General features: G+C 40.3%; 2 protein-coding genes across 3 annotated transcripts in view; one reads left to right on the forward strand and one right to left on the reverse strand.

Annotated features, from left to right (window-relative positions):
- Positions 1 to 14,971, forward strand: part of XRN2 (5'-3' exoribonuclease 2) — a 53,239-nt gene extending 38,268 nt beyond the window's left edge. The window contains exons 24-30 of the mRNA XM_069954863.1: positions 127 to 183; positions 271 to 339; positions 424 to 558; positions 670 to 803; positions 12,162 to 12,225; positions 13,625 to 13,724; positions 14,144 to 14,971. Of these exons, the coding sequence (XP_069810964.1) occupies positions 127 to 183; positions 271 to 339; positions 424 to 558; positions 670 to 803; positions 12,162 to 12,225; positions 13,625 to 13,724; positions 14,144 to 14,206 (622 nt within the window). The 3' untranslated portion in view covers positions 14,207 to 14,971. The remainder of the gene's footprint in view (positions 1 to 126; positions 184 to 270; positions 340 to 423; positions 559 to 669; positions 804 to 12,161; positions 12,226 to 13,624; positions 13,725 to 14,143) is intronic.
- Positions 14,972 to 19,278: 4,307 nt separating this feature from the next.
- NKX2-4 (NK2 homeobox 4) lies at positions 19,279 to 20,475 on the reverse strand. 2 transcript variants are annotated; one of them, XM_069955012.1, is made up of 3 exons: positions 20,106 to 20,475; positions 19,488 to 19,943; positions 19,279 to 19,418 (listed from the first exon to the last, which is right to left on the reverse strand). In XM_069955012.1, exons 1-3 carry the CDS (start codon positions 20,473 to 20,475, stop codon positions 19,279 to 19,281), a joined length of 966 nt encoding a protein of 321 aa, XP_069811113.1. The 2 variants fall into 2 exon arrangements, with proteins under 2 accessions (XP_069811113.1, XP_069811112.1); XM_069955011.1 differs by having other exon boundaries at positions 19,279 to 19,943.
- Positions 20,476 to 20,833: the final 358 nt, after the last annotated feature.

The following is a 20,833-nucleotide window of genomic DNA, read 5'->3' on the forward strand; positions in this document are numbered from 1 at the left end:
GGCCGAACAAATGTATAAAGTGTATAGGGACCTTTTAGACTCCTTTAGGATATTTGTATGTGTTGCCTTTTTTTTTATTACTTTTGGTAATGGTTAGTTGAATTCAGATTGTTTTTCGCTTTTTAGGGTTGTGGAGTCGCCTGTGCCTATGTTAAGAAGTCTAACACACAATTACTCAATAAGGTATGTATTCTACAAATCTATAATGTGCTGGCAGAAGAGATTGTGCTAAAACCCTGGACACTTATTTTTTTTTTTTATCAAATTTAGCATCAAGTTCAAAGACCCACAGTATGAAGATGGTTTTGTATTTAAAGCTGTGGTTTTACAAGGGGCAAAGTAAGTAACATTCGTATATTGGGATTGAGAGTCGATTATTCCTGCTTTTATGTCAAAAATATTTTTTTTCACCTGCTAATATAGAAAACCAGCACCTACATTAAAACCAGGTGATTGGGAGAGGACCAATAACAATGGCAGGCCTTGGAGGCCACAGCTTGGTTTTAACTCAAACAGAAAACCAGTTCATCTGGACCAATCGGCTTTCAGAACTTTGGGGTAAGTTGACATCATTACTCCATTTTAGTTTTGAGCAATTTAATTGCAGATAAAAATATTTTTCTGGTTCTCTAAATGTTAAATATATTAACAATTGTTATATGTTTTTAGCCATGTCATGCCACAGTCCAGAGGACCCCCAAGAGGTGGGCAATACAGCAGTGCCCCACCACCAAATACTTATAATCCTGTAAACGCATACAGAATGCCCAGCCATCGCCAGCAGATGCCCAATTTGATGCAGAGTAAGTAAAAGTGTATGTTTAAAGTTCTGTTATAAATCTAATGTTGGCTCACTTCCTGCTGCCTAGCAAGTATGTGCTCATCCCGGAGATGAATTCTATATAATACCCATGGAGCCCATCTCCTGCAGCAAGGGGATGGTTGGGAGAAACAGCTGTGAGTCTCCCTATTTGTTCAGCGGTTTATGGAGGTCTCTGCACCCCTTTTTTTTTACAGCAATAGTTTAAATGGGTGCTGCCTATTAGGAGAAATTTCGAACAAGTCACAAGGACATGTGGTGCCCACTGCTGTTGCCCCCATCGATCAGTATGCCCGGAGAAACGTGGGTGTGCATTTTAATGTTGTACTGCCATCCAAGTGGATTCTATGCATGCTTCTCCCAGCTCGTTCTCATAATTGGTGAGGGTCTCTGCAGTAAAACCTTGACTGATCAAAACTATTAATGTGTTCCTGTTAGGGCTGGGCGATAATGGCCTAAATGAATATCGCGGTTTATCGTACATGTCGTTGCGGTAACGATAAATTCAACGATAATTATGACACGCCCCTTTTAAAAGCAACACCCCTTTTGAAAACCCGATTTTCCAAAGGTAATACAAACGTGAATTTATTCCATATAACAATGTGCAGCAAACTTCACAAGTAATACACAATGTTTTGGCATCTCCTACACCATTTTCAAGTGGCACTTAAAAATGGCATAGGAGACGCCAAAACGTCATATATTACTTGTGAAGTTTGCTGCACATTGTTATATGGAATAAATTCACATTTTCACGTTTGTATTACCATCGGAGTGCTGCAGAGTATTTTTTTACAAGCTGACTTGGTCAAAGGTCTGGGATTCGTCTGCTGGCACCCACAGTTCGTTTAGTGTGCTGCCTATATTGTTAGCCATATCTATCTATCTATCTATCTATCTATCTATACAGCATAGAAAAAGGGGAGAAGCCGCACCTCCAGTTCCAGATAGCGGGTGCTGTAGGAGTAAGTCCCTTGGCTAGGGATCCCAACAAGTATCAAAAAAAGAAGTATCCGTAGCACACCAGCATATAGTGAAAAAAGGAATAGTATTTATTGCATGTGGCAAAAAACACAAGACAGGGATGCAACGTTTCCGTCTACTCCAAGACCATTGTCAAGCATGTCATTGTCATGCTTGACAATGGTCTTGGAGTAGACGGAAACGTTGCATCCCTGTCTTGTGTTTTTTGCCACATGCAATAAATACTATTCCTTTTTTCACTATACGCTGGTGTGCTACGGATACTTCTTTTTTTGATATCTATACAGCATAGATAGATAGACAGATAGGAAGGAGATAGATAGACAGATAGGAAGGAGATAGATAGACAGATAGGAAGGAGATAGATAGACAGATAGGAAGGAGATAGATAGACAGATAGGAAGGAGATAGATAGACAGATAGGAAGGAGATAGATAGACAGATAGGAAGGAGATAGATAGATAATAGATAGGAAGGAGATAGATAGATAATAGATAGGAAGGAGATAGATAGATAATAGATAGATAGGAGATAGATAGATAATAGATAGATAGGAGATAGATAGATAATAGATAGATAGGAGATAGATAGATAGATAATAGATAGATAGGAGATAGATAGATAGATAATAGATAGATAGGAGATAGATAGATAGATAATAGATAGATAGGAGATAGATAGATAATAGATAGATAGGAGATAGATAGATAGATAATAGATAGATAGGAGATAGATAGATAGATAGATAGATAGATAGATAATAGATAGATAGGAGATAGATAGATAGATAGATAGATAGATAATAGATAGATAGGAGATAGATAGATAGATAATAGATAGATAGGAGATAGATAGATAGATAATAGATAGATAGGAGATAGATAGATAGATAATAGATAGATAGGAGATAGATAGATAGATAATAGATAGATAGGAGATAGATAGATAGATAGGAGATAGATAGATAGGAGATAGATAGGAGATAGATAGGAGATAGATAGATAGATAGATAATAGATAGATAGGAGATAGATAGATAGAGAGATAATAGATAGATAGGAAGTAGATAGATAGAGAGATAATAGATAGATAGGAAGTAGATAGATAGAGAGATAATAGATAGATAGGAGGTAGATAGATAGAGAGATAATAGATAGATAGGAGATAGATAGATAGAGAGATAATAGATAGATAGGAGATAGATAGATAGAGAGATAATAGATAGATAGGAGATAGAGAGATAATAGATAGATAGGAGATAGAGAGATAATAGATAAATAGGAGATAGAGAGATAATCGATAGATAGGAGATAGAGAGATAATAGATAGATAGGAGATAGAGAGATAATAGATAGATAGGAGATAGAGAGATAATAGATAGATAGGAGATAGAGAGATAATAGATAGATAGGAGATAGAGAGATAATAGATAGATAGGAGATAGAGAGATAATAGATAGATAGGAGATAGAGAGATAATAGATAGATAGGAGATAGAGAGATAATAGATAGATAGGAGATAGAGAGATAGGAGATAGAGAGAGATAGATGATAGATGATAGATGATAGATAGGAGATAGAGAGAGAGAGAGAGATATCTATCTCTCTATCTATCTCCTGTCTATCTCACTATCTACCTCCTATCTATTCATCTCTCTACCCCCAGTCACTGTCACATGCTGTTCTGTCCCCCCTATCCCCCCCCCCCCCACACACACACACACACAGTTGGGGTCAGGTATGGGTCGGCACCTCCGTGCTCCCCGGGCACCGCTCTCTCTCTTCACCCCCCCCCCCCTCCGCACCCCCCACAGGAATCCTCGGCCCCTGTCACTCAGTGATGTAGCACATGTATCTGTGTCCCGGGCAGAGCGTCACACATGGCTGCTTCCAGCAAAAGATAACGGGCGCCGAGGATTCCTGTGCTGGAGAGAGTGGGGTGCCCATGGGAGCGAGGATATGCCGACCTATAGCTGACCTCCTGCAGCCACTTCATGTACGGGAGAGGGGGGGGCAGGGCACACGGTGCAGCTTCCAAAGAAGCTAGGAGAAATGAGCCGCCGGCGGCAGCGCTGAGCACACAGCACGCCTGTGCGCAGCCTGTCAGTCTCTTCATCTTCAGCCCCCCGCAGCAGGTTCTTCCATACCTTGCATATGTGCGCCCTGGCTGGTATTGGGAGGTGAATCGGAGGATCAGGGAGAGAGATCTGAGGGATGCAGAGCATGCGGCCGCCGGGTGAGGGGGGGTGAAATACCGCAGATACCGTCCTGGCAGAGTTGAGGTCGGTTAACCGACGCCAGTGACGGTATCGGTATTTTGACGGTATACCGCCCAGCCCTAGTTCCTGTGACATTCCAAAAGTCTGTCTTATTAACAGGTGCACCTACACAGAGTAGCTGTATTGCACTCTATCTGAGCTTAAAGGGGTTGTCCAGCGAAAATCTTTTTCTTTCAAATCAACTGGTGCCAGAAAGTTTATATAGACTTGTAATTTACTTCTATTAAAAAATCTCAAGTCTTTCCATACTTATTAGCTACTAAAAGTTATGCAGGAAATGTTGTTCTATTTTCATTCATATACAGTGCTCTCTGCTGACCTCTCCGGCCCGAGACAGGAACTCTGTCTCGGTTTTCTATGAATCCCCATAGAAAACCTCTTCTGCTCTGCATATCAACTATTGTGAATGGTGTCACCTTTCATTGTAATTCTGTCTGTAAGGATGGGTAGAAACTGTGCAAGTGACTTATGCAGAACAGGAAGGGTCGGCTCAGTTTTAAACTCAATGGTCAGAATGACATCTGCAAATTTCCAGGATTATTTTATTATGGAATAAAAAAAATAAAAAAAGTCTTGATGTTTAACGCATAAAAACCTGATTAGTCTTGGGGAGAAGAGTAGCCAGTGTACAGACTTATATAATCTTGCCCCTTGCTTTGTGGTTTGTGATTAGTTGCCCTTAAGAGAATATATAGAGTAAATGGTCGACATGAAGTGGTGAACCACCTTCAAGATGTCTAAACAAGTTCAGTCGACGTCCTAAATATACATTGTACAGGGTCTAGTAGAGTTTGCCGTCGCTGAGGCATAGCATCGGTTAACCTCTGAAGAAGCCTCAAACTTCAGAGCATGGCAGCATATTTCTGTGTATGAAAGGATATATTAATGGAAATTGCATTGCTCCAGCTGCTGTAGTGAATGACAACTAGATTGAAGAATAACTGTGTCTTCAAAGAAAAGGCGCATGAAATGTGTTCCATATATTTATGGGATCACAGTCTGGTACACGCGCAAAGTGACATTACTATGGAGAAGGGCAGTGCGGTCAATCAAACAGCCACCTCTTTCAAGTGGCCGTGGTGGGTGTTCCTTTCTGCTTTTTCCTTGATTTGACATTGATGTGCCAATTTTCAGCTGATGAATAATTGGCTATATGCTGATAACTTGCAGGAGTCAAGTACAGTCTGCTAGCGCTCTCAGTGAATGGCAGATTTAGTTTATGCAAACCAGAGTGTGTGATTCCTGACTTTCTTCCCGGCACTCGGTAAACTTGTCAGTTAGCTGAGTGTGAGAGTGATTGTGATTAGTGCAATCAGTAAACATGAGGTCTCGCCGGTGATTGCCGAGCTGATTAGCTAAATACTCTGTCAAGTAGCTGTTCGGAGCCTTTAGTTTATAGTTTGTTGTCATCGGCGCTTTAGCGTCACACATAGCCTTTATCTCCCTCGACCATCTCCTCCTTTTTAGAAGTGCCATTTACTTTCATCAGATACATTCATGGCTTGAGTTCAGTGTAGGAAATCGATCTCCTATAAGAGATTGCCGTATTAATATGCACTTGTAAATATTTAGGAGCGTCTCAACATATAGAGCGTTTACCATTACGTCTGTTCAGCCTGGAGTGCAAAATAATGTCTGGACACTTTTCTGTTGGAGTTATTTGTAACATCTGATTGTGAGTCGTTGTATGTGTTTCTATGTGGGTAAACCTTATCTCCTTTTTATTTTTGAAAACATTTCCTTAAAGGGAATCTTGCAGAGCTCGCACCCTCCCCCCCCCCCCCCCCCCCCCCCCCCCCCCCCCCCCCCCCAGTAGAGTCCCTGATACTTACCTGCTCCTGCCAGTACCTTTGCAGAGAAATCGCTCCCCGACGGGCGGTGATTTCTCCACAGCAGGAGCAGGTAAGTTCTGAGAAATTTTAAAAAGGAAAAAAGGCAATGGGGTGCAGCAAAATAATAAAGTAAAATTACAATGGGGTGCAGCAAAATAATAAAGTAAAATTACCCATCCTTGTACCACAGAACACTGGTCCCCATGACAGCCGCCGGTATCATGCAGCTTTTCCAGCTGCAACATCATGTGCCTGGCTGAGCCAATCTGTGACTGGGATGGGACACTGCCTGAGTCACTGATTGGCTGAGCAGGCAGTAGCTCAGTCAGGCTGTGATGTTAGAGCTGGAAGAGCCGGATAGGTGATGTACATGGATTCCAGGCGAAAATGACATCCGGCAACCCTCAGCGGGACCCAGGAGCAGCAGTACCCACCTGCCTTTCTCCCTTTGAGTTTTGTGGACCGCTGCCTTAATCTCCTTTTTAGTTTTAAGATCTCTGCTTGCAGTCAGTGAAGTAGAGGTGTACAAAAAGGTGATCTCAACCCAACATCTGGATTGAGGCAAAATATTTAATCAATCTGCTATACAAGAAGATCTGAGAACAGAGTTTTTTGGTACTTGAGTTAAAGTAAGGGAGTTCCCAAGTAGGACAAGTAAATGAGTCTTTGAGGTTCCAGCTGCTTAAAAGGTTGATCCAGCCTTATAACATTCATGGCCTATACTGAGGCTAGGGGCTAGTAAGAACATATTAAACAAGTTATATATACTTATCCCGGTGCCTTAGCACCACCATTCCTGATCCACCAGTGGTCTCCTGTATTTCTCAATTCGTAAAAGTATGGCTCCTCTGCCAATCACTGACTGAGGCAGTGTCCCGCCCCCGACTGAATGGGCATGTCCTGCAGGGTCTGGAAGTATAGGGGAACAGTACCGTCAGTATATATCAGTACATATATATATATTTTTTTTTTATGTAGTAAAGGGCTATATGGCCAGATTTTTTTTTTTTCAAATATTATGGGCGATTTACAATTTTTAAATCAAGAGTTTTTTGGGTGGGCTAAATAAACTTTTTTTTCTACTTGCAGGCAGCCTCAGATACTGTTTTGTGTTTGAAGCAGCAACTGTATTGCTTCATGTAGTAACAGAGACTGCTCTGTGCCCCCATATAGTATAGAAGTTATTTTCTGTGCATTCTTATAGTAGTTAGAAAAAAAACTTTCAAATTTTATTATTGAATTTTCGTGTGAATTTCATAAATGTTCCTCATTATTATATTTTTTTGTTCTATTAATCTAAGGCTCTTATTTATAAAATCAGAAAACACCTTCTTACATGCATTTACTTAGAAAGGGTGAAGCATTTCCTCCATATAGCGGTAATAAAGCACTGGCCCTATTAAATAAGGATGGTCGAGAAAAAGTGGCTGTCACTATTGGGCAGTTGGAAGAGTCTGCTTTGTGGGGGGAGATCTGTGCTGTTCTCTGCCTGGATGCTGTACGATTATATATGAGCAGTAGTGTAATATGAAGATATCCTGTGTAAAAAAGAGGAGGCGAAGCCCCAAGGCTGGGTTCACACTGTTTTGCAATCCGTTTTTTTCATCTTTTTTTTTTTTTTTTTTTTGCAAAAAACAGAGCAAAAACGGATGAATGTGCTTGCATCCGTTTTTGATTTGTTTTCCATTGGATTACATTCTAAAAAAAGATAAAAACTGATCCGTTTTTTGGTTTTCATCAGTGTGCTATGGCTGCAGTAGGCTGTGTGTGTTTGAGAGGCAGAAATTAAAGGGTTATTCTGGGCAACAGTTAAATATCCAGGGGGAACAGAGGGTGGTGGGATCATAATAAAGGAGTCAAATTTACCCATCTTCGTGCCCCTTTAGTGCTGCATCCCGGCACATTGTTCCACGATGAACTCCCGATCCTGTGATGTCATGGTTCCACTGAGAAATGCCACTGGCTTAGTGGATAGTTCCTGTGGAGCTGCCATGATTGAGGATCGCAGACACTGACAGAGCTGATAAATCTGAGCCTATGTCTGACCACTACTTCACAGCTATCTGGCATTGTTAGCCGTTTGTGTATGGGAAGTAGTTTGTAATGAGTTCTTTAGGACGTGGTGGCTGGAGGCTAACTGCATCCGCTGCTCAATCAAAGAGGAGATTGTGCTTTATTTCTTTGCCTTATTCACTCCCAGGATCATGTAGGCCATTACGAAGAAGAGCTGCTAAGCCAGTTTTACTTTACACGAGTTTGAAGAATACCCCCCCCTCGTGTCTGTCTGGCCATTTATGAAGGAGCTGGAGTCGGTGCCTGATAAAATTCAGGAGTCAGAGTCGGAGCTGTGGTATACAGACTCCACAGCCCTGGTAGTTAGGCCCCTGTGTGCATCCATATAGGTAGCGCCCACCCCACCGGTTGTTAGCTCATCCACGAAGTCTCTTCTGTCATTCCTGGATTGGGGAGCTGTAGGAGAAAGCGGCCTCTTGTGGCCAGAGGCAGAGTGACTGGCAGGGCAGGGTGCCAATGGCTGGTTGGTTCACTGTATTTAACCATAAGGGCTTATTATGCGCCCTTATGGTTAAAAACATATGCACAGCACCCAATGGCTGAGCACTGCCCCCCGCCTCAGAGCATGGATGGCGGCGACACTTGCCGAACTTACCTGTGGAGGTCATCAGTGCAGGAGGGATGAAGCAAAAATGTCCTGTGTCCTGCTCTTTAACCCTTTCTGTGTTGCAGCATGTAAGTGAACTTTTTGTCACTTAGTTTCTGCAGCACAAAGAGTTAAAGGGAACCAATCACGCCGAAATTGCCCCCATTGATAAGGAAGCGTGCTGGTACATCAGCCAGCACGCTTCCCAAACATCCCCCTGTCCCCTCCGTCCCCTCTTTTGTTAGCCCGTAATCTTACTTTTGTGATGTCCCGCGCCGTATGCTAATCAGCCCCAAGTAGTCAAGGTGGGCTGAACTAGTCAAGGTGGGCTGTACTAGTCACGGTCCTGGGCGCTGTAATCACGCCCAGAGGGGCGTGATTCAAAGACCTTCGCTCCGCCGACGTCATTTCTGGCCCGCGTTCACGTCGGCGGCGCGCCGCGTCTTTCGCATGCCGCGCATGCACAGTACGGCGGGAGAAGACGCTGACGTACTGCGCGTGCACGGCGTGCGGAAGACGTCGGCGGCGCTTGCGTTCCAACGTAGACGTCTTCCGCACGTGAACGCGGGCCAGAGATGACGTCGGTGGAGCGAAGATTACAGCGCCCAGGACCGTGACTAGTACAGCCCACCTTGACTAGTTCAGCCCACCTTGACTACTTGGGGCTGATTAGCATACGGTGCGGGACATCACAAAAGTAAGATTACGGGCTAATAAAAGAGGGGACGGAGGGGACAGGGGGGATGTTTGGGAAGCGTGCTGGCTGATGTACCAGCACGCTTCCTTATCAATGGGGGCAATTTCGGCGTGATTGGTTCCCTTTAAGCACCATGACACAGGGTGTTTCTACTTCATCACATCTGCATTGATGACCCCCAGCCTGCATTCTCAGAGTGCCTGCAAGTAAAAATATGTGGGACTCCATGCAGAGGTCAGGGTTCATTAGTGCACAAGTGATGTTTCAGTCAGTGGGAGGCCCAACAGCTTATATTGGGAATATTAAAAGCTTACGGAACTACATGAACAGCGAGCTGATGCTCATGTCTCTGTTAACTATGCACAAAGGTGAATATTTTCTTTCTGACTAGAAACATTTTGCAGTGGAGGTCTTGGGGCTAGAAAACAATGTAGCAACCCAGAGATCCCAAAGTCTTTCTGAGTTTTTAGTAGTAAAAAGGAAAAAGTTAGCCCTGTTTTATGCTCTGAGCTGCAGACGAGGACAGACAGCTGATAAAACAAGCAATATCTGTCTCTTAGATTATAGCTGTCTGCAGAGTTATAAAATATATTTTTCTTCCCAAGCTTAAAGCGTAACTGTCATGTTTTTTTTTATTGCAGAAATCAGTAGTATAAGCGATTTTAAGAAACTCTGTAATAGGTTTCATCAGCCAAAAAAGCCTCCTTCTGTACTCAAGAAGCAATCTCCCAGCCTCCCCCCTGACTTCTTATCTGTTCATTATCAGGCAAACACGTCTTCATTACAGAGAAGCCAGTGAAGACGGGTTCTGCTCTCTCCATTGTAAGCCTATGAAGGGGGGAGGGGCCGAGGGAGATGAGGGAGCAGGAAGAGGTGACGTGAAGGTCAGCTCTTTGTAGACTCTCTGGGCACCTAAAACGCTAAATTCAGGTGTCAGAAAGGTCAGTGCTTATCTTACTGAGAAGAAGATTGCAGGGTGTTGTGCTTTGCAGAAATCCTCCGTGCTCAGTCACTCCTAACAGCCCCTCCCCTCTCCATAGCCACATAATGGAGACAGAAATCCTGCTTCATTTGATGTGAGGGGGGAGGCTGGGAGATTGCTTTTTCAGTCCAGAAGGAAACTCTTTTGGTTTATAAAACCTATTACAAAGTTTCTTAAAATCGCTTATACTGTTGATATTTAATGTTTTCAGAGAAATGACCCTGAAATGACAGTTACACTTTAAGTGTCAGTCTGTGCTGAGCTGCAGCATGCACACCCTCTCCTTAGCCTGCATGAATGATGCACAAGGCTCAGTCCTGGACCCCAAACCCTGTATATCAGGGGTAGAGAACAAAGGCTCTCCAGCTGTTGCATAACTACTAGCTTTGGCTGTCCAGTCATCATGGGAGTTGTAGTTTTGCAACTGCAAGAGAGCCAAGGTTCCCTATCCTTGCTGTATATCACTCGAGGGTGGGAGGGGGTGGTTTAAGCATGCGTGTTGCAGCTCACTACTCCCTTTATGACTATTGAAGGGGTTATCCAGCGCTACAAAAACATGGCCACTTTCTTCCAAATACAGTTCCACTCTTGTCTCCAGCTTGGGTGGGGTTTTGCTGCTCAGTTCCATTGAAGTGAATGGAGCTTAATTGCAAACCACACCTGAGCTGGAGACAGAGTCTTGTTGTCTCTAAAAGAAAGTGGCCATGTTTTTGTAGCACTGGATAACCCCTTTAAGCTTGGAAGGAAAACACAATTTTATAACACCCATCAGCCACTTTATCTCCCTTGCCACTTGTTTTATCTCCCTTTCAGCTGGATATAGAGCTGATAGATTCCCTACTGCTTAATTTAACATGGCCCTGCCCTTATGCATGGGGCCGTGTCTGGTACTACTGCTAAGGTCATTCAGGTAAGCAGTGGTTATGCTGCAGTGTCAGCCAGAAATTAGTTTTCACTTAGTATTGTGCACATACTAACTGGATACATAACAATTGTCTTAAAATTGCATAGTATGTCAAGGGAGGTGAAACAAACATTGTTCAAATACACACACAAACACACACACACACACACATTGATACTTGTGTATATGTATCTAGAGAGTAATAAATGTAGATATATTTGTCACAATTCTACAATATTTTTAGTGCACAAGGCCAAAATGGCTATATCGATTAGGGACCAAGGTACTTGTCTGGGCCTTTATAATTAGGTCTCACTTAAACAATGATGATCTCACTGAAGGCCAAAGATTTGCAAGCTCCACAATTTCTGGAGTGCTGTGTACTGAATGAGTATCTATTGATTAGAAGCCTTTCATGCTGTGCACTGGCCAATCTTGTTTAGAAGAAGAGCATCCATCTAATTGCCTGTTTTGTTGTGGCTAGGTTTCTACTGTAGTATTGTCTGAAACAAAGGAAAGAGTGGGTGGTCCTCCAGCTCACATACACTCACGCTCTGCCCGAAGATGATTTGTATCTGAACCAGATATCTGACCTCTATTCTACAAATGAAACCTAGGCATACCCCTTAATGTCTTGTAGAACAGAGATCTTCCTTGCCAAAAAAAAGCTTAATTTCCTTTTAATTTGTAGATGGTGAAGGGGTGAATTTGTAGATGGTGAAGGGGTGTAAGGGAACCTGCCCCCCTCCTTTTTTCTGTTTTCTTCATATATTTAGCTTGAATAAGTTGTTTCTCTAACTACAACCCCCACCACCACCAATATTAGCATAATATGGTCAGTTGTTGAGGGTAAGAGTGGTACTGTGACACGTGATTTTTATTAAGGATAGGCCGGAGGGTAAAACAGCCTGTGGCTAATGCAAGGGCCACATTTGTCTTTATAACTGTGTATTGTCCATACATTTTGCATTCTACTAACTGTTTGTTTTCCTTCTTCTTATAGATCCTAGAGCACCAAATTCATGGTCAAATCGTCCACCTCTTTATAGCCAGCCACCTCCGCAAAGGTAAGGTTCATGTAGCACTTTAACTAAGAGACCTGACAAAAAACAGGCTTCCAATGGCAACGCTTTGCCATGGACATCCCATAGAAACGACTCTCAGTTGTCGGATATCGATAGCTAAGTTTTGAAGCTGAACAAAGATTTGGCTGTAAGATAGGCTAAACAAATTTCCTTTGAGAAGCTGCATGGAAATTAACGAGGCATAACTAATGTCCCACGTCCTAAGCTCCATGCTGGAACCGTCGTGTTAGTACAGACCCGCTATTGATTCTTGCTACAAACCTCTTGAAGTTCTAATCAACTTCTTTGGTGCAACTTTTTCAAGGCTGACAAGCCCATTGTAGGCCAGTGTCACTGTAGGTCAGTAGTTATTAGTTGCCACTGAAAACAGTTTCTTTAACTACTTAAGACTCAACTGAATTAAAAGCAAAAGGGTCTTGAAGGATTATAGAATCCACAGACTAATAAGTACCGTGCAATGGAATGAATGTGACTTGATTTAATAATGAGGGATGTTATACATATGTTCACTGACAAAACACAGAAGTTTGTAAAGGTCCCTACTTGTCTGTCTCCATTGTAAAACTTCTAATGAACTCATTTTAAACCGCAAGGAGTAAATAAGACTTGGACTGTAGCAATTTTCTGAATTACGTACCTATAGCCTATACTACCAGTTGGACACTTACATTCCGTGTTACATTTTTTTCCTGTCCGGTGGCTGTTTAATAAGGGTTTATTTCTCCACCAACCTCATTGCGAAAAGTCAGATTTTTCAGTTCATCCACCTCTGGTGTGACTGGTGTATATGCATGCAGGTACAAGTCCGCCAATGGTCTTTGAATTGGGTTGCTACACCAAGGCAATTAAAAAATTTGTTGCTGTTCGTAATATGGGATGCCCATCTAGATCATAATAGATGTTGAATTTGTGTTCCCATATAAACTGTAAACCAAATGTCAGTCTATGCCAATTAGTGCTGATGTTGCTAGGTCACGGCGGTCAATTGAAAACCACATCAATAGAACTTGGAAAGGTTTTTTTTTTTTTTTGCCTGATCAGACCTTCTGACATATTGCAGAGAATAATGGATGGGAAAAAAAAAAATCTGACAAGGACCCTACCCTAGATTCAGCGTTCTTTGCTGTAAGAATTCATTTGCAATCTGCAATTAACTCAAAAGAATGGCAAGCCTTAGAGGGTCTGGACTTCAGGGGGAAAAAAAAGCATTCTCTGGTGTTGCTTATGTTTACCCTTTGGATAATGCACTTTGACTTGGAAATCTAGTGTTCAGAAGGAAGGACACACACACAACTGAACTAAACGAAAGCATTGCTAGCTGTATTAAATAGTAATTAGGGTTAGAAATAATTTGTGGTTGACCCATATCTATCTATTTTAGAAACTATGGACTCATGCAGAATCCGCATCACCAGTATCCAAACCAACAAGGTGGACCGAGCAATTACTACCAGCGACCTAGAGATGACAGGAACCGGCAGGTAACTAAAAACATTTCCAGGGCTTTAGTTTAGCTAGTCCTATCCGGTTTTAATGTAATTTAGCGTATGTTAAGTCAATTATATGCAACTGTATTGTACATCTTCTCCTAGAAACAGAGCGATTGTTCGTACATTGGTTTCCCTTTAAGTGGATGTAGTAGATCTGCTGAGGTCTCCATTGTAGTTTTTCTGTGACCATGTACTATTGTGTTTATTGGCCGACAATGCTTGTCGAACAAATCTCCCCTTTTTACGCAGTGTTTAGAGATGTTCTGAGCATATTGTAACTTCTGATTAGTTCTGCCTCGTCGCTTTTGTTATGAAATCATTGTTAGGGTACGGCTTGTCCGAATAAAGCTTTTTGCTATTGTGTATTTTAATCCTGTAAACAAACTCTTCTTATTTTGTGTGTTTTTCAGAATTACAACCAAGGGAGAAGTTACCCAATGCCGCGTCCGTCGGGAAGATACAACTGGAACTAAATTTTTTTTTTTTTTTTTTTTAAGGACTTCTTATTTTTAAGTCCTTCTGCTGGTAGACTGTTTGATACGATTTATTAAAAAATACTGTGTAAATGTGCTTTTATTTTGTGCAGGCGGATTGATTTTGATTCCATTGTGTCGTGTTTCCAGTCTTGGTTTTTTGTTTTTGTTTTTTTTTTTTCTTAAAAGAATGCATTTCTACGAATTTTTATTGTTGGCCACTCCATGTGGCCAATCTGAAAGGTTGTATAAACCTGGCTTTTAACCTTTGTGTGACAGGGCATCATGCAGCATGGGCAGAGGTCCCAAAGAGCCTGACCTATTTTAATGAAAAGTTTTTTTGTTTTTTTTATTTTGTAGCTAAATGTGTGAAATGTTTTAAAGGAAAAAAAAATATCCTGCATATCTTATTTCAGCAGCGTTTCCTTGTCTTATATTTTGTTTTCTTCGTAAATGAATTTTATAAAGATATGAGACTCATGGAAGTTGCAGCGTCCTGTTTTTTTTCCCTTGCATTATGTCATTTTCTTTTATTTTATATGAATGTTTAGTCACAGTTCACCAGTGAAGTTTTTCAGATCCTGTTTTTTGTATGTTATAGTAAACTGTGCACACATCTGTAAAATTCATTAGAATACGTAAAAACTGATTGTTTAAAGAAAAAATATAATATCATGGCTATGATTTATCTTGTCTTAATACTACAACATCACGTCATACATTCAGACCAAATAAACCTATACTTTTGTATCTCTTAGCACTGCACTTATGTCTGGTGTGGTTTTTGTTTGCACTTTCTCAATCCTACTATCTACCTTACTATCTACCTATCTATATAAATATACTTTATTGCATTCAACAATTCTCATTTGAAATGTATAGGCTTCATATAAGGTTATACATTAGCTCACCATCTGGATATTTGAATACAAATTCCATTATCAAATATTTAATTTTTCAAAATTTAAGAAAAAGTCTTTAAGTACTGCACACTAATGATTTGTGCACATTTTATTATGAGTAATGTTATCCTATAATAAGGAACATTCAGTGCTTTAAAATTTAACACTTATGGCAGCAGTTTATTCAAAGGAAATGGCAAAAAATATGTATCCTGTGTATTGCTGGAGACTGATGTAATTTTACCCATAGAAACTTTCTACACCGCCACTGTGGATGTGTCCTTAGAGCTAAACCATAAAACCCTGCTTTTTTTTTTCCTTAGACCTAAAACCTGCCTGAATTTGGAGTTTTAGGGTTACTTTCACAGTTAACTAAAATAAAAGTTATGTTTATTTTAATAAGACTTAAGACCATGAAAACTTTCCTGTAACATTTAGCTGGAATCCAATATCTCAATTCAAATTTTTCCATTTTTTTTATTTAGGTTCCTAGAATTGTTAAGCGGACTTGCCATATTGTTAGGATTTGGCAACATTCTCCGAACCCTCGGCATTTGATTCACGGTGACTGGACAAGTTGGAGGGTGGGATTCAACTTCTCAAGGCACTGGGAGTTAAATGCCGAGGGTTCTGAGAACGTTGCTAAGCTCAAACAGTTCTGCATGCCCACTCAACACTAGTTCATAATATCTTCCAGTCCAAAGTCCAAAATTATTCTTGTCAGGATCTTAGAAATTTGGGACAGACGTAGATTTGTTTGGTTACAAAATAATCCTAAATTATTTTAAGAATTGGGTCTCAAATAAACAATAGATTGGCATGTAGAATTTTCTGATCCTGTGCCTTATGGTTACCTTATGTATAAAGAGATGTTTATCCATTAGATTGGAAAGGACTGGTAGCCGAACTTGGTGGGGCATCAGGGCTAATACTTGTGGTGCCTTTACACAGAGATTTTCCTGTAAGATTTTGAGAGCAAAAGCCAGAAACAGACTATAAACATAGAACAGCTCATAAAGGAAATACTGAGATTTCTCCTTTTCAAATCCACCCCTGGATTTGGCTTTAAAAATCTGTCAGATAAATATCTCAGATAAATATAAGACAATGTGTAAAGGCATCCTTACTTTGAGGACTTTGATTTTAAAAGTAGATTTGATGTGTTTTCAGTTATTGATGACTTGGTAAGAAAGGCAAATATCCTATAATGTATCCCTTTCCTTAAATTATACAACACTTACACCACAGTCACCATGTTGGATTATCTTACAACTGGGCTGAATGTATTTATAATTTTAGAGTGGTGCTCGCATATACAAAACCTCAACTTGAACAGTAAAGGAGATTTCTGATCGATAAGATTTTGAATAACTGTGGAAACGGTCAACGTCTGCCACAGGCAAGAGCACTTCCTGACATAATGATCTGTGACACCCTCTTTCTGCAAGAATATATCACCTGCTGACACTTTATAATCTACACCAGGTTAACATATCTTTTAATATTTATTCAGACAACATCCACCTTAAACATAAACCTTATCCTCAACCCAACATGGATGCAAAAGGGTACTGGCGGGGAGATAATCATTTGCTAAATACAGGCTTTACAAACAGCAAAACTTCTAATAGTTGCAAAATTCCATGATTAAATGGCGGACGTTACTTCCCTAAATGGCCGTCCTGTATTTATATAATACTTGTGTATGTTTTGGAAAACCTAATACCAAAAATATTTTAGGACTATAGTCATGTATCCATATACATATCTCTATGGTTTATTATGAAACTGATATCCTCTGTATACAAAGTATTGACTACCTTAGGTTAATAAGTGTGTTGTACTCTATTACACCATAAAAAGCATTGCTCCTTTTTTAACTATTACAAATGTAAGTGAGTGTAGCTCTTACAGTCATGATAGAGGAGTACAGCACCTTTTACAGCAGTACATTATATTTATAAGATCTAATATTACAAGCTGTTAAATCTCGAAGTTCCACAGTTTTAGTTATATTTACATGGAGCAAACCCTACTATCTAGGGATTTATTTTCTTTATAGTTTTACTATGTTTCCTGATCAAAACATTACATAAATGTTATATTTAGAATGAAGCTAATTTTATCTGAAATAACAAAATGAATAATGTTGGATCCTCAATATGTGAATGATTCTAATTTTGGCCATTATTTTTATGCTTTTATTTATGGAAGTTGTTTTAAAGGTTGGAGCCCCCTCAATCCTAACAAGTTTATATTGTCTAGATGGTAATCCCATTTATTCTTATAAATTTTCCATACAGTAAAGCTTAGAACTTGACATGCTGTAGAATATATACATATCGCTATAGAATGTTAAATTAAAGCTTATCTATGTATGTGTAGTAGTTACCTACTGCTCAGATATCATGTTCAGTGACCACAAAACAAAAAACAGGTGGTTAAACTATACCATTGAATTTATAGAAACTATATAGAATTTCCATTTTAATTACTACTATGACAGAGACCGCTACCTGCCCCCCTCTTTCCTTTTGTGTAGCAACAACATTTTTTAGTTGAATTTAGACCATACTAGTCACAATAATGCAGACTCCGGTAGTTTGGACATTGTAATATCTCCAGACTGTGGGTGTATTATGGGAGGCTGTGAGATGCAGCTGAACTTTAGGTTTTGCCTTTGTTCTGCTTGGGCCAAGTACCCTTTCTGGACTGTTCTGTGCAGGGACACTTATCCCCCTCTTCAGTTAATGAGGTTCACCTAGTCACTACATTCGTATGCTTATTAAAGATCTGAACGGCAAAGCTTACAGGCCTGTCTGCTGAAAAGCAACAAAGATCCATGCCTTCAATACCCCCACCACCACAACTACTTCTACATTCTACCAGGAATGTGTTCTTTTAGTAGATTAACCCCTTTCCTTGTTTACTGCACCTGCTTTCCGGCTCCCATAAACCTCAAAGGTTAATTATCATCTATGACCATCATTCTAATACATGTGGCAGCTAATCCATAGTTGGGTTATATGTGGACATGCGCATATATATATATATATATATATATATATATGTGTGTTTATATATTGCATTAATCAGACTTTGCACCTTGAACAGATTGGCGATTTTCCACATATGTCAAAAACATGAGTTGATTTGCTCTATAACTCAAGAAAGCATTGTCAATGTGAAAATACAATGCATGTTATTGAACTGAAATTACCCGTTGCACCAACACAATCATTAGACATGCGCTTAAAGTTAGTTGTTGTGTTTTTTATTAAATTATTATTTAGCTGTGTCTTAATAATTAGATTTAATTTTCCTTGTTGGCAACAACATGTCAAACATTTACAAAACAAATCCAACCAATGGAAGTCATTAAAACCAACGCAGAATTGTCAAAAATCATAATAAATACAGGACAAATCCAATGAGTGCTCAAAGAAAAAATTAATTAACCAATTAACCGTTTTCATATGAAAATGCAGTCCTACAATTGCTGGGTATTAAATTACTCTATTATGAAGAAAAAAAGATTTGGGTTTTGAAACTTTTTGACTTTGTTTTTTTTACATGAAGTATGTAAAATACTAAGATATGTAAAAATAAAATAAAATATACAATACTCAGGAATACATTGCAGCTACTTTACAGAATTTTCTATAAATATTATTACACTTGTATTATTTCATTGTACACATAACGTCCGAAAACAAGAACAATAAAAAAAAAATCTATAAAATACTGTAAAGAGGATGTCTATAAAATACTATCCTTGAAAAGTTTGTTAAACACATAGTAACAGCCTGGTCAGTTTGTCCTGTATTCAGCTGAAGGAGTCCTGTTGACTGAGTAGTTGTGTCAATTAAATATTGTCACGTTATTAGTTTCTCGTCATAAGAAAAATATAAACTGTTCTTTGTTTTACATTTTTCAGGATTTTATTTTTGCCTTTTTTTTTCCACTAAAATCTCACTGTAGTCTGCAGGTAAACATGTGCACCAAAGTATGATGTCTTTTTGCCCTATTGCCAGTTTTTGCAGTCTACAGTAAAGAGGAAAAATTTCATCAGTTTTTCCGTTTCCATGAAGGTGTAGACTTCCAGTGGAAAGCATAGACGGTCAGTAGCTGTTGACCTGGAGGTGCATCCAAATGCCCAGGGCTTTAACCTCACCACGTTCTTCCATAGAGCATTCCAGGATTGACCATGCCATTGCTGTAGTCTACACTTGAGTTGTCCATTTGTGCTATGTTGGCCACCTGATTATGGAGAGATTGTGGGCTAGGAGACATTTCTTCTAAATCAGGAGCTTGGTTTAAAGAGTTAACCTGTTGATTCTGGTGCTGGTGTACAGAGCTGTTAGAAGACGACAGTACACCGTTGGAGGTGTTTTGCTGTTGCTGTGCTACTTGTCCAGTTGTTGAGCTATTGGAACTGTTCTGGCATGGCTTGCCATCTTTTACAAGAACGGGCACTGCCACTCGGCGAGGTGATTGTTGTTGGCACAGATTACTTTCTTGCTGAAGTTGTTGTGTGACCTTGTCTTTTGCTTGTCTTTTCATCTTATACCTGTGATTCTGGAACCAGATCTTTACTTGAGTAGGAGTAAGGTGGATCATGCTTGCCAGGTGCTCTCTTTCAGGTGCTGAGAGATACTTCTGTTGCTTGAACCTCCTTTCTAGCTCATACACTTGAGCCTGAGAGAAAAGGACTCTTCTCTTCCTTCTAGGAGCTGCATGAAGAGGAGCCATTGACTTGGCAGCTTCTGCTATACCTTGTAATGTGCCCATCCCAGCCATGTTCATACCAGTAGATGGTCCCATAAATCTAGAAACTGACATACATGTGATTAGCTTGTTGACATTGCAAGGTCTTCATCCAACATTTCACTTGACCTTTATCTCAACATTCATACATTAGTTATCAATATCACATATACTAACTATACAAATAATGGTGAAAGATAATATGATCAATGTAAGAAAAAAATACTTACTTGTGGAATATCTAGGGTCTGGGTTGGCCCCATACCATCCAGTCGCTGCTGCGCTATTCCTCATGGTATCTTGATAAGTAGAGATATCTCCCATATTGCTAATGCTTCCATTGCAGTAACCACCCATTGCACCATGTGAAAATTGGGAAACACTGTGTGGCATGTGGTAGGTGGTGGTCACGGTGGCGTTGTGGCCCATGGAGTGCTGCTGCATCCCTGTCTGAGAGACGTGAGTTTGTCTATAGGCTCCTAGAGAGGTGCTCAGGTTACCAGTGTTGTCCATGCCAGCAAACTTCTTGTAGGTTTCTTCAATGGGACTCAGGATGTCGGTCACTGAAAAAGGTGTAGTATGCTTTGGGCTCAACGACATGGTTCAGCAACCAAGCAGGTAAAAAACTGGTGATCTGATCAGCCTTGTGTAGTGTCAATTCTTTCTCCTTATGGATGTTGTCTACGTAAGAGAGTGCTTGGAGGACGCCTGAGATCCGATTGATCGCCTTACAAAGTAGGCGAGACCTAAGCTCTCTTATCTCGGGTTTATTTTAGCCTGTAGCCAGGTTTACAACACTCACTGAAGTGGGAGGGAAGGGGGAGGCCTGGGAGGGGCAAAGGGAGACCATCACACAATACTCATTCACACATTTCCAAGATAATTGACTAAAGATGCAGTTACTTTCCTAATGAAGACACTAATGTAAACCAGCTAAAGCCATTCCTGGAAGCACATT

Source organism: Dendropsophus ebraccatus, chromosome 15 (genome assembly GCF_027789765.1).
Source record: "Dendropsophus ebraccatus isolate aDenEbr1 chromosome 15, aDenEbr1.pat, whole genome shotgun sequence".
NCBI lineage: Eukaryota > Metazoa > Chordata > Amphibia > Anura > Hylidae > Dendropsophus > Dendropsophus ebraccatus.

Excerpts from the sequence above, each read along its gene's own strand:
- NKX2-4 (XM_069955011.1), bottom strand. The coding sequence starts at position 20,475 with ATGTCGTTGAGCCCAAAGCATACTACACCTTTTTCAGTGACCGACATC. Across the intron at positions 19,944-20,105 it reads AGACCCTAGATATTCCACAA|TTTCTAGATTTATGGGACCA; the intron begins GTAAGTATTTTT and ends CATGTATGTCAG.